Here is a 17,629-nt window from a genome sequence, read left to right as displayed (position 1 = left end):
TAAACATCACCCCCCTATTTAATCTTGTCTGTGATTAATTGAGGCTTTCCGTCACAGAGGCAATGGAGAGGAATGCAGAAACTTCCGGAAACTGGCCAGATATGAATGGCCTTGCAATCTCCTTCTCAGTCGCCATGGCGCCGTTTCCCGAACTCAGCCGAGTGTGTCCTCTGAGGTTTCCTTACAGCGCAATAAATCGTGTTGTTCCTACACAGCAAACGCCCACCTTTGACTTTCCCACCATACTGCGGCTAAGTTTACACCCCCCACAAAGTAAACAGCCACACAGAGAACACCCCCACCTGCTCACCCCCTTCGACGTGGCATCACATCTCCTTCCAAGCTGTTTTTAAACATTGTGAGTCCCGTCTGAACGGCATAATATTATTCCAGGCATCAGAAACCCAGAAAATCACATATTCTTCCCGGTTCCATGGCTCGTTCCTCACAGCTGATAGTTTATTGCCATTTTCCTGAGACTTCATTTGCACGTGGTGTCTGTCGTGTTTGCTAGATTACACGACACTCCGCTGGTTAAAACATTTTATCAGCTGTCACACTCGGTGACGGTGTAAAATGTCACTTCCTGTCAGTGCAATGGCATTCATAATGGCCAGCCGTTACCCAGACCTGCTTCCTCACCCATGTCCCCTTAACGAGGCTTTCTGCATCCCCAGGGTCCCAATGCAGGGCTCTCCAATACAAGGATCTGTCAGATGCTCATACGAGGAGCCATTATACAAAATATGAATCCATTAACAAGGCCATATAACATAATACACAAGGCGTGCAAAATGTTATTAGAGAGTAATAGGTAATAAAAGGCAAACCTCTGTTCTAAGACTTAATCTAAAAGGTAATAGGAATCAGATTATAAAATACACTGTGAAAAACTACCAACACACAAAACCATTACGGAGCTTCCATTATGAGTGGAATTCCAATACTAGCTAACCCTATGGATAAAATTGGTGTGCGTATGAAAACAAAGCAAAAGATTTTTCTGCTGCAGATATAATGTTTCCAAAGCCCTTCAGTGCCCAGCGTGATTAGAATCACCGCTTGAAAATGAAGGTTAATGTCAAAGACACGTGAAATGTTCACTGTCTTAATGTTCTCTTTCCCTGTGTCAATGTAACCAAGGTTACAGGGCAGCTATTAATCAGCAGCTGATCTCTGTGGAGGGGTTTCCTCATCTTGGTCAGAGTGAATACTCTGCATTGTGTTTAAAAAAACACAACAGCTGTCGAGGACACCATTTTTGAGAATTACTTCATGCTTGTTTTCTCCGTCTTGATTAGTGCCTGCGGTTCTTGACAGCTTGATAAGGTTATTCTGACAGGCAATGCAGAGGTCTGCCCTTGTACTCAAGGACCCCAACAGTCAGACTTCGTGCAGCCTGGGGGCTTCAAGGCCGTGTACTGTTGTCACGGTAATTATCAGGAAGTGCTGGTCAGCAGTTATGTTGAAATCAAAATGTTTTTTTTTTCCTGCACATCAATTTTCCATGCACATGAGGCGGCACATATAATAATTTTTATCTGGTTTTCTTAAGCAACAATCATAAGGCTTGGATTATTAAGATGAAAATACTCATAATACTGAATTTAGTGATGAACTGAACTTAGTGAAAATCGAGGGCAATAGACTAATTAGAGGCTAATCTCTGTCTCAAGCCAGCTTTTTGTTTATGTGTTATTTTTTATAGAAAGCTCCAAAAGTTCTTCATTGCCATTTTATAGAGGACTTTCTATTCCGCACTTTGAATGCAGAACTCCTCCTGAAATGAAAAGCAATACCCACACGAAAAATCAATCTTTAAAATAAAAAGGAGTAAGAATTCAGATTAAAACACTGCCTGGCGAAGGAGCTTGAAATATGAGGCTGAGTTTGTCTGTAAGATTAATGATATTTACTGCGGAGAGCAGAACTGATACCTCAGTAATAGTGAAATGCATTATACTTCATCATATCATATACGAAATGCATATTAAGTAATTGCATTGAAATCTAAGTGAAACAATTAATCTAACATCATCACAGGTACACACTGTACAGAGTTATTCAGGTATCATCTCCATATTGTCATCATTCTAATATTGTTCATGCCATGTCATTTAATCATTTAGTGCAACAGTATGAAATTTTGTAAACTAGCAAAATGACCCTGAGATGTGAGCCAGTCACCCTCTGGGCTTCGTTTTGTTGGTTTATTGGGGCTCGAGAGCAAGGTCACAGGACCCTGGACAGCGGCCGGTCGCGCTCATGCTTGCACACCTGGGTCCTGTTGGGCAATTGTCTGTCTGCTCGACGTCTCCTTAGCAACGTGTGGGGGGGTGGGGGGGCAGAGCTCTGGTGTGGTAGCACTCCCCTCTTCAGACGGAGAGAGCATCCTCGCTCCTGATGAATCTTATCCAACTCCCTGTTCACCTTTAGTTCTTTTCTGCGATTCGTGTAATAAAAAGCCATCTGGGAACATCCTCGTGGGTCTTGTAACAATCTACAATCTGCAGAACATCTCTTCTGTATGTTAATAGCCTTGAGGGACATCTGATTCATCGTTCAACGTTTACCAGATTACATGTACAAAATTGTTCTACATAAACAAAGCTGGAATACTCTGGAAAGAATGCACTCCTTGACATTAAGAGGAATTTATCTCCTGATTTCACTGAAATGTGCACGCTATGCAAATCGTCAGAGTACTGCGAGGTGAACAGCATCTGTCTGTATCCCTGACGGTCTGCAGCCAGCCTTTGTGTCAGAATCACAACTTTGAAATGCACGCCCAAGGTAAGGGCCCTCCTTCTACATTACACTTCCTAGCTTGAACCTGCCATACTTCTCCCATGATCTCCTCACATATTAAAAATACCAGAGTAAACATGAGGACCAACGTGATAAATGGCCTCCCCTTTATGTGAAGTGAAATTCACCAGGTTTACTGCAGATGACTTCTTCTGATATCCCAGATGACCTCACAGGATGTCATCTGAGGCGGCATGCCTCAGCATGCTTCTCAGCCTCTCGCTCCAGGGCCGGCATTCCCAGCCGCTGTCGGACCGTCCCCGCGTGCGGCTCGGCGCTCCGTGCCGTCTCTGCAGGTGTCAGGTCCCTCCAGGTGACCTTCTCCCTTCCAGGAGCTCCCAATAATGACTGCTGCAATTACCCCCCATACGGCTCTCTGCGTAGCAGCTTCAGCAACTTCATCTCTGCTCTCCGCAAAAGGAGGAGGAGTGGATTACTGGGGTATCAGGAAGCCAGAGGCTGCTGGCCCTGTCCTGGGCATCACTCTCTGGCAGACATGCCTCCTGCCTGTGTACCAGGTGCTGGTCAGGGGCGTGAACGGCGGTGCAAATCCGGCTCCGTGTCTGACAGCTAATGTGCCGCGAGAGGGTCCCGGATTACAGCCCGGGCTCAGAGCCTGCCCCCCAGCACGTCATTATCGCCACACTGCCGCTCACAGCTCCACGCTACTCATGGCGAGAGACCGGCAAAGCGCTCAGCTTCCAAAGGCTTTTGGCTGGGAGCTTCTAAGAGAGTATTAAAGGGGAAGCGGCCTCGTGGGATGCTGTCGACTTCTAACCAGGCAAAAAGTTTTGTTGCTTTGGTCACCTTCCCTTTTTCAACAGTGGCTTTCAGTTTAAATCACGTTATTTATCATTCCTGCGATGTTGACGTGTTTTTGCTTAACATTTTCTGTGACTACCAGCTAGTGCACAGATTAAGTCGTCTGCTTATTTCTCATTCGGAAACCCTTATCTAATCTAATTAGAAACACAGTTCATTAATAAGCTGGCAACTATAATAATGTATGGATATACTTCCAGTGACTGACAATGCTAATAACAGCTATGAGTACCATGGAAACACGACTCTGAGTATGAAATTAACCAGGAGGCGGACATGAGTTCTGCTAGGCTGACCCACAATAGCAGTGTGGTTCTGAAAGACACTATTGTCAATTATTTCACTTTACAGCGTAAGCTGATTCTGCATTAGCTATTCAGATGCAGCTGTGTGGCTTTTCAATCATAGTGTGAGCTAAAGTTACTGTTATTGCACAGAATGGCTTCAGCACTGCCTTCCTTTTTTAACAAAATGCTTTTTGTGTAAACAAGTCCCAGGGGCGGCTTGACTAATTGACCGCAGTGAACCGTGTGGTGCCGTATAGTGTCTCATTTCTGCCTTAATGGATGGTATGAGGACTAGCGTCTGATTGTAGGTCTTAACGGGTTTAATGTTTCACAGAGTTTGCAGTTAAATGGGTGCCACCCACGCCATCTCCTTCCCCTTACATCTGAAAGAAACTAACCCCATTTGACATGTGATTAAACCCACTGAAGACGAAAATAATAATAATAATAATAACTGTGCCAACTGTTAGCAGATCCAACCTACGGCCATTCTGCTTTTTGCCCACATCTCATAGACACGCTGCTTGAGTGGCTTGCTGGATGAATCTCGCCAAATGTATGTATCTGATTCTTCTGGAGTCCTGTCCATGTTGGTAGAGCCTTGGTATCTGACCAAGCCTGATGCTGGGTGGGAAGAAGGAGTTTTGTGAAGTGCTTACGAAGTTAGAACTCTGGCTTAACCTTTTCCTCTTGGAAGAGACCCGACCTCTCGACTGCCCTTTCAGACAATTACAGTCAGTTCAGCCTTAAGGGTACCAATGCCCTCTGTTTGAAATGGATGGGTGTCCACACCATTTATCTACTGGCAAATCTTCAGACGACGATATTTAAACACATCCCAGCATTGTCAGGGAGAAAATGACTTGCTGAGCCAAACAGATTCTGTCTTCCAAATAGGGTGTTTTGGGGTCATGAGAGAATAAAGGTGACTGTCCTATCAAAGCTATCGGGCAGGTGAGCCAGCAGAGGCATTACAGACACAAATACCACATATTTCATTACTGCATAGTGGATAAATTATGATTTTTTTAATCCAGTGAAATCGCTGTGACCTTGCACTGGATTGTTATGGAAGATGGATGGCTGAATGGATGATCCAGTGAAAGAAAGAATACTCCTCAAATTAAAGACAAAAGTTTATATGAAAAAGTTCTGAATTAAAAAAAAGGACTTGGGAAAGATGAAGATGTTAGCAATGCTGGCCAACTTTATTTAGAAGTCTTCAAAAAGTCACCCAATAGGAAAAGACGAACCTCCAAATTTAGACGGCCGCTCTTGCTGCGTGAGAAATGCAGAGATGGCTCCTATTCTCAGGCTGCCCAGACCTATAGGGGCCCCCAGGGGTGTGAAGCAATCGTCGGAAGCGGCCTCGTTACTCATGAAGACAGAGCATTAATCACGTGGACCCGGGCGCACGTTTATCTGGGCCGTGGCAGTGCTGGGGGGGGGGGTGGGGGGGCACCGCGCTGACTCCATGTGTTTAAAAGTACATTTTTTAACCTGAGTGAGGGCATGACGAGCAGATGAATTGGACTCGTGCAGCCCTGCTAATCGCATAAAGCAGCTACACTCTCACCTAGACCCCGTCCACTTTTGGGATGTTGGAATGTCGCTATGGTGATTGCAGAGGCGACATCACGTGGTGCCCTGCTGATGTTAATACGGTAATCTAATTCGTTAGCTAGGCCCTGCGGCGGTTCAGCGGTACAGTTAGGGTTAGGCTCGCTTACCACCATTTGTCATGCCACTTTCCTGGTATGAGAACCTCACTGGACAGGAGCACAGGTTAGGCCTCTGCGCCTGTGATCAGGTAGGTCATTAGTTCGAGTCCTGTGAGCGAGGCCCTTAACTGCCCTGAAAAAAACTCCATGGGCCGGCAGATAAACGGCTGACCCTGTGCTCGGACCCCACGCTTCACTCTCCCCTGTATGTATGTGTCTGTGCCTCAGAGGAAAGCAAGATGGGATATATGAAAACTAAAGAATTCCGATGTGCCCATTCTTGTGCAAATAAGGCTTCTTTTCATCCAGCTTATTAGGACATGTAAGAGGACAGACTAAGGCCAAGAGCGACCGGTGGTGGCAGCCAATGCAGATCCGTGACACTGGGCACAGAATCGCCATCTATAACACGGCATCTTGGTAACGGCTCATGGACAAGACTCTTCACCTCATTAACCCGAGTGGAGCAGAGAAACCCGCAGACTTCCTACAGCACTGTGTATGTCTGACTTCACAGACACATAGTGGGCGGGTGTTTGGCTCACGCTGGCTAATTTAGTGACCCCAAGCACAATGTGTACTGTACTTAAAGGTTACATTTTTACTCGGACCTTACTCAACATTTGATGCCCATGACAGGCTGCTAGTAAAAGGGAGAGCCACCTAGCTCACCTGCACATTCTCCTGAATGCTATTCATGCCAAGTTAGACATGAGTAACATGGAACCCCATCTCTGCCCCCACCTGGACAGGAGGTCAAATTGTTTTTGTGCAAGGAAGGTCAAGGGCGGTTGATTCTTGACCTCTGGAGTGACCTTGTCTGAAGGGTCTTTGCTCCTCCACGTTGTTTTGCTCAGAGACGTGAGAGCACATTATGCACAAACAAGACAGGGGCAGAGTTTGAACTGGAACAAGCTGAATTAGTGACATCAAGACCTGTTCTGCATTATCACAAATATATTTAAGAGAGAGACACATTTCTTAACTAGCACAGTCCACTCCCAAGGTCAACACACAGATTTAACTTCATCCCCTAGTCTGGATTAATGAATTAGCTCTGTCATTTTAATACTCCTAACGTTTGTCTTAAATAATCCCTTGTTTTAAGGAAACATACTGTGTTTATCAAGACCCCACTGGTACACAGATTAAAGGATCAACTATGGCAGGGTTTGGGTTAGAATAAAAACCAGAGACACTGAGTATTGAGTCTGACACCTCTGATCTAGCAAAAGACTTATTTTGTAGCCTGCTGACGCCATAGCAGCAGAAGCTCACTATTACAGTGTCATGTCTTGTTTATAATAAGATGCACCATTTACATAATTTAAAAAGTGCTGCTTAAAGCCCTTTGCTTCCGTAAGCCAGTGGTGGCCTGCTCTAATTTTATGGGCTAGTTTTCACTCTGAACTTCATTCTACATTCTCAGCTCTCTGCATAGTCCTAGTGTTTCATCAGTCAATCAGATACTAATTGAATGTGATATTCGCATTTGGTAAAAGCGGTCGTATGAAGGTGATGTTGGTGATAGTTATCTGGCCTCCGAAAGCTTTCCCTGTCCTCTGACATACTTCCCAAAGTGTCAGTCAGAAAGCATCCAGCCAGGAAACGCCTGAGCTGGACGGAAATTGACAGCTCTGCGTCTCTGAAGACTCTACCCCAGCTCACCACTATATTACTGGATGTTTCTAAAGACTACTTCCATTCAATCCCCAAGGTGGTTGGTCTAGCTGACAATTTTACTTATCGACGTTTTGAGCTGCTGCAGCGACGTGTATCAGCTAAGTATCCACTGGTTATCCAGTGAAGGATTGTGGTAATGCAGGGACGGCCAAAGAGAAATTGGGCATGGCATAGACCACCCTGCCGTAACAACATTACAGACCACGACCTTCCTACAATTAACGTGACAGACTATGCAGTGTCCTCAGAGGCTGAACAGGTTGTAGAAGCGTCACTCTGAGGCTGTTGTGAATAGGGTGCCCTTTTCATATAACACCAAAGTCAGCATCCGCCGTCAATTCGGCTCTGCCCGACCCAGCATTCCACATATATATCTACACTGCAGGTCTGGGGATATTTGTGGCGAAGGTGTGGGTGTCCCCTGCAAGCAGACTGGATTTCTGCACTCCCAGGGCATTAGTGACTTGCTGTTTCCCACAATTCCCAGCATCAGTGCCTGCCTGATGGTTCACCTGCTAGTTCTGGTTCACCCAGCCGTGAAAATGACTCCATGCTCCAGACAGTGTAACACTCTGTAATTGCATTAATTCATGAAACATTGTGTACTGCCATCACAGGCAATCAGTACTTATTTGCAATTATATGTAATTTTTTGTAACATAAGTGAGAAACTATCAGGTGGGGATTGGAAATAAATTTGTAGAGCAGAAGGTGATGGTGGCGGCTTAAGGATTACGTGGTGACTGACTGCTCCGTTAGGGTCACTGTCCTTGGGGACTTTTCTTACACTTGACTCACAGAGTCGCTCGCATACGTCTCGCTATGTGACCAAACACTTTCTTTCTCGGCTGTCCCGAGAAATCACACAAGCTCCTTAGTGCGAGCTCATGCAAGCTTTTAAAACGTGACCTATTACCTTGTCAGTCAACCCAGAAGGTATTGTGACAAATTTTTGCATTTGCCTGTATTGATCTGCGATTTATGGTGGCTAATCATTTCCACGGGGACATTCCTTAGCCCAATTCTTGCCGGTTTGTTAGATTAATTGTCCTGAAAACAATGACAGCAAAGGTCTGCTTGAAAATAATACAGTTGGAGAAAAACTTTTAATAGCGAAATGAGTCAACGAGGAGTTTTTACCTACCAAAGCCTGTCACAACAAATGGAAAGTGGATGCGAGAAATATCTTTGGATGATTTTTTTAAGAGAATAGACCAGGTCATGGCTGTTGATCCACAAGGCAGGAAGGCAGATGGCCAGCAGAGATACTCACCATCGACGCATGACGGCTTGTTCCTCGTCGTGCCGGCCACCTTCCCAGGCAGACAGGAGCATTTCACCGTCTGGGATCGTTCCTCAATGCGGTTCTTGTTGCAGCACCGGTGTGCGGCGATGACCTCGCACGTCCCACCCTCTGGACACAGACACAGACCCATACATGTTAGTGGTTGACAAATGGGCAACATGTGTGAGTACGCTTACGGGTACATCTTCATGGCCACTGCTGTGAACACAAAACGCAGGGAAACAGAGATAACACAATCATCTGAGAAACACTGGGAATTCTTTTAAGCAACAAAAAGCATCACTATTAACCTTCTCCTGGATAAGCAGTTAAGCAAGATGAGTGGATGGATGAATGGATATAAAAAGTACTTTATGAATCTTAAATGGCACAGTTTGGTTTCAGTAACCTATCCCTTAAATTACTTCTTTAATGCACTTGAAATGCTTTGAAATTTGCTGATCAAACAATATGAGCCTTTCATATGGTTGACCCTCATCATAATGTGGGATGTCTCCATGGAATCCATTATGCATGAATACAATGCAATTTCAGGAATATTCTACCAGGGTATGAAAAATATCACATGGGACAATTAATGAGTCTCTCAATCCATTATCACAATGCAACTTTAATTCATTCTTGAACTTTAAGTTGGATTTTGAGCATAAGTGGACAGTAAGTTTTATTTCTTTTACGTTTTTAAGCCTCAGAGACCGTCTTTAAACGGAAGGAAGGGCACTCAGAGACTGTCTTTATATAGAATGAAGTGCACTCAGAGACTGTCTTTACATGGAAGGAAGGGCACTAAGGGCACTGACTGTCTTTATATAGAATGAAGTGCACTCAGAGACTGTCTTTACACTCAGAGACCGTCTTTACATGGAAGGAAGGGCACTCAGAGACTGTCTTTATATAGAATGAAGTGCACTCAGAGACTGTCTTTACATGGAAGGAAGGGCACTAAGGGCACTGACTGTCTTTATATAGAATGAAGTGCACTCAGAGACTGTCTTTACACTCAGAGACCGTCTTTACATGGAAGGAAGGGCACTCAGAGACTGTCTTTATATAGAATGAAGTGCACTCAGAGACTGTCTTTATATGGAAGGAAGGGCATTCAGAGACTGTCTTTACACTCAGAGACCGTCTTTACATGGAAGGAAGGGCACTCAGAGACTGTCTTTATATAGAATGAAGTGCACTCAGAGACTGTCTTTATATGGAAGGAAGGGCACTCAGAGACTGTCTTTACACTCAGAGACCGTCTTTACATGGAAGGAAGGGCACTCAGAGACTGTCTTTATATAGAATGAAGTGCACTCAGAGACTGTCTTTATATGGAAGGAAGGGCATTCAGAGACTGTCTTTACACTCAGAGACCGTCTTTACATGGAAGGAAGGGCACTCAGAGACTGTCTTTATATAGAATGAAGTGCACTCAGAGACTGTCTTTATATGGAAGGAAGGGCACTCAGAGACTGTCTTTACACTCAGAGACCGTCTTTACATGGAAGGAAGGGCACTCAGAGACATGGAAGGAATAGCTAAGGACAAACTAGACTTTGGCTGCAGGGGGTAACCTGTCCTGAAGGACTATGTTAGTCCTGCCATTAGAGAGTCATTAACTGGACACAGGCTGGGCTGAGGCTCACAGTCATGAGCTGCCTAATACAGGCTCAAGCCTAGACTACTGGCATGTCTCAGGGCAGCTTTCCACGTCTGGCTCTCATTCTCTTATTTACATTTATGTATTTAGCAGACGATGGTATGGCAAACGACATGCAGTCCCCCCTCCAGCACAGAATCATCGTGGGTCTCGTCCTGTTTATGGTACCCCTGAATACAGGTGCCCAAGGGGGTTTGAAGGTTCCTCTGTCTTTAAAGAGTCTATAAAGCCGAGTTTGTGCATTTTTTTTGGATGGATCGGAATGCTCCAGAAGGATCCTGAAATATCCTGGTTGATTAGCTTCTCTGCATTCCCAGTAGCCGCTTAGCTGACCTATTCATACATGTGTGAGTCTTAAAGTGATGCTCGTCCAGGGACAAGCACCAGGTGCATCAAATCTCCATGCTGGTCGGTCGACCAGCTGCCGGTTCTCGTTGTTCCCTCTCTACTCGTAGATGGGCTGTTGACACTTAAGCCCGGTAGACAGGCTCCACTTATCCTTGCTGTCGTCATTTCTCAGACCGTGGGCTGACAGGTGAATTTCCCAGCCGATGCTGAGCCCTACACAGGGGGTGTAGAGCTCAGCGTCCACGTCACAGCTGCAGATGGGAGTCACGTCCTCTTTGCGACTATGAGGAACAGCCTCATATCTACTTCAAAAATGCATTGACAGCTGCTCTCTATGCCAATCAGAAGGCAGCAGCTATTGTCCAGAGGTACGTTCCTTGCTTGTAGGGGAAACATTAGCCTGGCGTTTAGTTTACAACCAAGAGGGAACCGATGCAATATGCAAGCTCCACCATGCAGATCATTACCTTACCTTCTCCAGTTTAACCCCAATGGCCTATTCTGTGAATCGAAGAGAGCCTGAAGAGTGTCAGTTACACTCTGGGAGCTGTTTGAGACCAGAGTCCATGTCTTACACACAGAGCGTTATCGTGGTGTCAGATTCTGACGACATGTTGATACTGAGAACCATCAAAGGCGGGTTAAGGGTCAAACAAATCTCACCCCTGACACAGGTCACATGTCTCTGTCGACTTCCTTCCATTGTTCGGGTTGTGGGCTTTTATTCAAAATGTTAAATAAAGTGGCCATTTCCATGCTGATGCCCTGAATGTACTTACATATTCAAGGTCCATCATGAGAGAGCAGGCATACTTTAAGGATTGAGGAGTATCTGTCTGAGGAAGGGAAATCACATAAGACGGCCTCACTGCTCTGGGCGTCATAAGAGTGCGAAGGGCATGAGGCCGCCCTCCTTTGGCAGGTCCTGCACGGCCCGTTTCCCTGCCCTGTTATTTGTGAGGCCCCATTAGGTTACCTAAAAGATGGCTTTGGTTTTATGGCTGTTTTGGGATTTTTTAATGCGCTGCCCGATTCTCAGAATACACAGCCCCGAGAAAACTTAGCTGAGGACATTCTTCCCCAGTGCACAAATCGATTCCGAGGACCAGGCCGGCAGATGACTGGACGGCTGGCTCAATTGCTTAGAGGTCCGGAGATGAAAGCGCCCTGTGAAAATTTAATTAGCTCATGTGCTCTTGTCTGGTATCTTCAGCATCCACATTGGTGTCGAGCGGTTCGACTTGAGTGCTACAACATGTAAACATCCTTTGTGTCTCTTCCTGAGTTTTCAGAGGATTTCAAGGCATCCGGCCTCTTCTCTAAGAATCACTCCAGCAGAAGCACTCTATGGCAGTCACCTGCTGATCTGCTTAAAACCTCTCAGCATCAAAAAAGAACCGGCATCATCATGTCTATCCATCCACCTTCTGTCTCCAAGTCCAGTAAAGGGACGTCTGAAGTCTATGCCAGACAGCCTGAGGTGGGGGTACACACTGTACAGCATGACAGTCCACTGCAGGGCGCACACACACACACACACACACACACACACACACACACACACTGTACAGCATGTCAGTGCACTGCAGGGCGCACACACACACACACTGTACAGCATGTCAGTCCACTGTAGGGCGCACACACACACACACACACACACACACACTGTACAGCATGTCAGTGAACTGCAGGGCGCACACACACACACACACACTGTACAGCATGTCAGTGAACTGCAGGGCGCGCACACACACACATACACACTGTACAGCATGTCAGTCCACTGCAGGGTGCACACACACACACACACACACACACACACACTGTACAGCATGTCAGTCCACTGCAGGGCGCACACACACACACACACACACACACTGTACAGCATGTCAGTCCACTGCAGGGCGCGCACACACACACACACACACTGTACAGCATGTCAGTCCACTGTAGGGTGCACACACACACACACACACACACACACTGTACAGCATGTCAGTCCACTGTAGGGTGCACACACACACACACACACTGTACAGCATGTCAGTGAACTGCAGGGCGCACACACACACACACACACACTGTACAGCATGTCAGTCCACTGCAGGGTGCACACACACACACACACACACTGTACAGCATGTCAGTCCACTGCAGGGCGCACACACACACACACACACACACACACACACACACACACACTGTACAGCATGTCAGTCCACTGCAGGGCGCACACACACACACACACACACACACACACACTGTACAGCATGTCAGTCCACTGTAGGGCGCACACACACACACACTGTACAGCATGTCAGTGAACTGCAGGGCGCACACACACACACACACACACACACACACACACTGTACAGCATGTCAGTCCACTGCAGGGTGCACACACACACACACACACTGTACAGCATGTCAGTCCACTGCAGGGCGCACACACACACACACACACTGTACAGCATGTCAGTCCACTGCAGGGCGCGCACACACACACACACACACACACACACACTGTACAGCATGTCAGTCCACTGTAGGGTGCACACACACACACACACACTGTACAGCATGTCAGTCCACTGTAGGGTGCACACACACACACACACACACTGTACAGCATGTCAGTGAACTGCAGGGCGCACACACACACACACACACACACACACACTGTACAGCATGTCAGTCCACGGCAGGGTGCACACACACACACACACACTGTACAGCATGTCAGTCCACGGCAGGGTGCACACACACACACACACACTGTACAGCATGTCAGTCCACTGCAGGGCGCACACACACACACACACACACACACACACACACACACTGTACAGCATGTCAGTCCACTGCAGGGCGTACACACACAGACACACAGATTAGTTATTTATATCTTTGTGGCGACTCATTCATTTCCATGACAATGGCAAAACCCTCATCCCATTAACCATAAGAAACCAATAAAATAAAAATAGTTTGGATATTTTTTGTTTTTTGATTGTATTCACGGATTCTCTTTTTTATGAAACTGAGTTTCCCCTTGTGACAACCAAAAAAATGTTCTCACAAGGTCAAAATAATTACAGTATTGGCAAACTCAAACCATCGACACTGGAGGTTTGAAGTACTACTCACTTCTGCCAAAATACAAAATCAAAAATGATTTGTGACTCCATCATGAAACTGTATAAATGTGCATTAAGGACAGGTCCATCTGCAGCTACAGCAGGGGGGCATTTCTCTTTCTTTAACGTCATTTAAAAATATATATTTTTTTACAGATAAAGCCCCATTAATGAGCAAGCAGACGCTGGTAGAGAGTGTAACCTAGACAAAGGCTTATTTTTAAAGGCTGATTCACAGGTTCATAAATACATAAATATTAGGTATGAATAATGCATTGATTCCTTGCCAGCACATTAAAAACACAAAACATGATTCCTTTTACAGCAATTAAATGAAGTGTCACAGTAAGGCCAGCAGGGGGCAGAAAGGTGGGGGAGATAGAATGTCACGGTTTCCCCGCCGCTGACTTAACTTGAGGTGTCATTAAGTCAAGTCTTGTGACACAGTTATTAAATATGTGGTCTTGCCCTCGGAAGATTGCTTCTCTCCGGAGAGGGGGTGCCGCTCTCGTACGAACCAGCGAGGTGCCTAACCTGAATTACTTTGCTAGAATAACAAATCGCATTAACCGCTTGAACTGTAAGTCACTTTGAATATAAGCACACGCAAAAGGTAACAAAAAGAAGAATCAGTTATGATTCTCAACAAACCGAAGGTTTTAAAAACGGTGTGAAACCGCAGTGTGTGTCCATCCACCCCCACGTTATTACACCACTTGGTATCATCCGATACCTATGACCAATCTGTCCAAAAAAAACTCGGTCCTACTGATATATGCCATACATTCTAATGAGATTTTGGGAAATAGATGGGGTATTTGAAAGCTATCTTCTATAGAGAGGTAAGATGTACGGTTATTAATCTCATTATTTGATCCAGAGCTCGTTTGTGCTCAGAGCGTTTAACTTGTACAATTGAAAAGAGAAGCTCAATACAAATGGTGAATCATCAGCCAGGGTGACATTTTGTTCACATTTGCTTTTATGTGGTGATACGTTAGATGTTCTGAAGACACTAAATGTACATGTATAGAATGCTAATGCTAAAGCACAGTGGATGCTATCAGTATTGTCAAGCTGAAATGCTACTCATTTCTGTGCTCATTGTGTCCATCCGTGCCATTTAACATGACCTCTGTCCCTAATGTTACACACTGACAGGGAGCAAAGATAGATCAGCAGTAATGAGCTCAGAGGGCAGGCTTCATATGGTCATGTGTTGTCGTTGGCCATTTGTTAGTTTCATACACCTTGCAGTTATTGGGGGGGGGGGCAGCGTGTGGCACCGTGAGCTAAGCCTCTGTGTCTGTGACTGGAAGGTCACCAGCTCAAGCCTGGCCTTGGCACATCTGTGGATCCTTGAGCAGGGCTCCTACCACCGCCCCCCCCCCCGCTCCCTGGGTGACACCATACGTGGCTGCCTTTCACAGCCAGCTTGCGCTCACCTACAGAGAGCAACTTGGGGGGAGACATAAAGAGAATTTCCCCACAGGGATCAATAAAGTGTCAATTACTATTATTATGTTATTATTCATCGCATCAGGGAAATCCAAACAGTACTGTATACATCTCATTCTTTTAGGTAACTGTGTGAAGCTTGGCTTTGCTGAAGTAAAGCACATCGCACAGGGATTCCCTGAACCTTTTGGGGATGGATGGATGGGACAACAGAGAACTTTCACAGTCACTAGAAAATAAAATATCTGTTTTGGCCAGGAGAAAAACAAGCAAAACAGGCTACACAGCCGCGGCCTGCGTGCTGTGGGCCCAGACGAAGGAACCTCCGCTTCAGGTTACTGCAGAAACAAAACAAAATGCCAAAACAAAGCAGAAACAAAACTCTGGGAAGGACGAATCGATGTGAATCTACGGGGCCACCTGTTGCTGGGCCTTCCTCTCACACCATACCCAATCTAAAAAGGAGTAGCGGAACTCATTAGAAGCTGCAGGTGATTTGAGTATTACTCCATTCTAAAGCATCGTGTTCAGCGGAAACTTTCTGACCCGTTTCCGCTGTGCGTGTGTGTTTTTTCCTGATCGCCTTGTTAAATTCTGCCGTTTTCATGGGGAGGCGGATCACACCGGAGCAAAACAGCTCGGATTCTCCCGTGGCCTGGTCAGAAGCGGCAGAAACGACACACCAGCCAACAGTGGGAGGTGCTGCTTTCTGATTTCCTATCGGCGGTTATGCAGCTGGAGTTGGCTTTCGTCTGTTGTGAGCGCACGGCCAGCCATATTGGATCCAAGTCATTTCACAGTAGAATGCACCTTGGACACCGTCGCAGCTCATTTTGGTCTCCAAGGCTGAAATGCTCTCCGACTCACACCTCGGAGCCGATAAAGAGAAGCTGGAGAGCTTAAGCGATACACTGCGGCATGTCCTCCAAGTTCCCTCCAAAAATAATTGCATGTAACCCCAGAGTGGCCCATGTCCTCAAATGAGTCATTCGCTGAGGACCAGACGGAGAGGCAACATTAATGTTTTCAGGAATGGATTCCCGGGTCAAGACGGCTACTCAGGAAGACATGCTGGGTAACTTGGTCATAAATTGTCCCCCTCTGCAATTAGGCTACTGCACTGGACTACCCAGTGGTTCTGAAGAACACATTGTTGAGTCCTTTCCTAGTCACAGAGGAACAGCAAAGGGATTTTTGGAGGAAAAGTTAAATCTGTGTCACAGTTACAGCCTGACTTTGCACCAATAAACACCTGAATGTGATGAGTGTCATTTTCACAAAATCCGACGGTGCAGGTGATTAACTAAACTGGAGGCAAGGCGCTTCCAAAACAACACAGATGGATGAGAGATAATTTAGTTCGGGCCTCGTTTATGTTTAGCGAACATTTAACGACATCTGATTTAGGATGAAGGTCACAGTCAGGAAAGGTGAGTAGAAAATCATCTGAATATGAAACAAACTCACATGATGAATTATTTAGGCTTTATCAAAAGAATATCCAAGAGAGCCTTGGGAAAAGATGATATATGGCGAGTATCAGTTCACTGCAGTTAAGATCCTTAATGACTTGATGTCTTCATTATTCCAAATCATGATGTGCTTGCTTTAGTTTTAATTTAATACATGAAAATATGTCACTCCACTGAATTTCAATGAATTGCTTTTTTTTCAACCTGACAGCTTTGAAAGGTGGTAGGAGACTTCATTTTTATTTTTAGAGCCACTGATTTTAGGCCTCGGAGGCCTAGAAAGATGGATAGAACTGGGAGAGCCGTTCCCATGTTTGTGAAAATGTTAAAAAATTATGCAGTCTGCAACCGCGTCCCCGATGAAGCCAGGAGGCTCCGTCCGCTCGTTAAGGCACCTCAAACGGGCACGGGCTCGTTAGCCCAGTCGGCCGGCAATGTGGCTGCTGACGGGGAGGGTCTCTGGAGCTGTCTGAGGACCAAAGGATGCTGGATGAGCAGGGCTACCAAAAAATACACACAGAAAGTAGTGAATAAATAAAAGCATGTAGGCCTGTTGGCACTGGGGAAGTGCCTTCTGAAACACCCTAAAACCTGCAGCTTCAAGCGAGCTGCAGCGGGTATCTGTCAGCTAAAGGAGTAGGCCTCTCATCCCCGCAGCGAAAGAGCCCTACATCAGAAGACGGCGCGGTGATGACCCTCCACTGTAAATATCTCGCGTACCGGATTTCACCTGCATACGAAAAGCCCCATTTTGCAGGACTTAATTCATGGCGATGGTTTTGATCTAGGCCAGAGAAAGCCATTGTTCTCAAAAAGGCGAACAATCAGCAGCGTTTCATTATTTTGAGAAGTGTTTGGTGTCAGCAACTACAAAGGGTTCCAAGGAGCTGAGGAAAGTTTCCTTAACAAACAAGAGGGGATGTAATTTTTGGAAAATAT

The 17,629-nt window shown here is 45.9% G+C and overlaps 1 protein-coding gene across 6 annotated transcripts in view; it reads right to left on the bottom strand.

Annotated features, from left to right (window-relative positions):
• The window catches only part of tafa1b (TAFA chemokine like family member 1b), a 115,415-nt gene that overhangs the window by 13,375 nt on the left and 84,411 nt on the right, over positions 1 to 17,629 (bottom strand). For all 6 annotated transcript variants that reach the window (XM_023793921.2, XM_023793923.2, XM_023793917.2 and 3 more), the window contains exon 3: positions 8,595 to 8,735. In XM_023793921.2, coding sequence (XP_023649689.1) covers positions 8,595 to 8,735 — 141 coding nt within the window. The remainder of the gene's footprint in view (positions 1 to 8,594; positions 8,736 to 17,629) is intronic.

The sequence above is a fragment of the Paramormyrops kingsleyae genome, chromosome 8 (genome assembly GCF_048594095.1).
Source record: "Paramormyrops kingsleyae isolate MSU_618 chromosome 8, PKINGS_0.4, whole genome shotgun sequence".
Taxonomy (NCBI): domain Eukaryota; kingdom Metazoa; phylum Chordata; class Actinopteri; order Osteoglossiformes; family Mormyridae; genus Paramormyrops; species Paramormyrops kingsleyae.
This window is presented reverse-complemented; position numbering and strand designations above follow the sequence as displayed.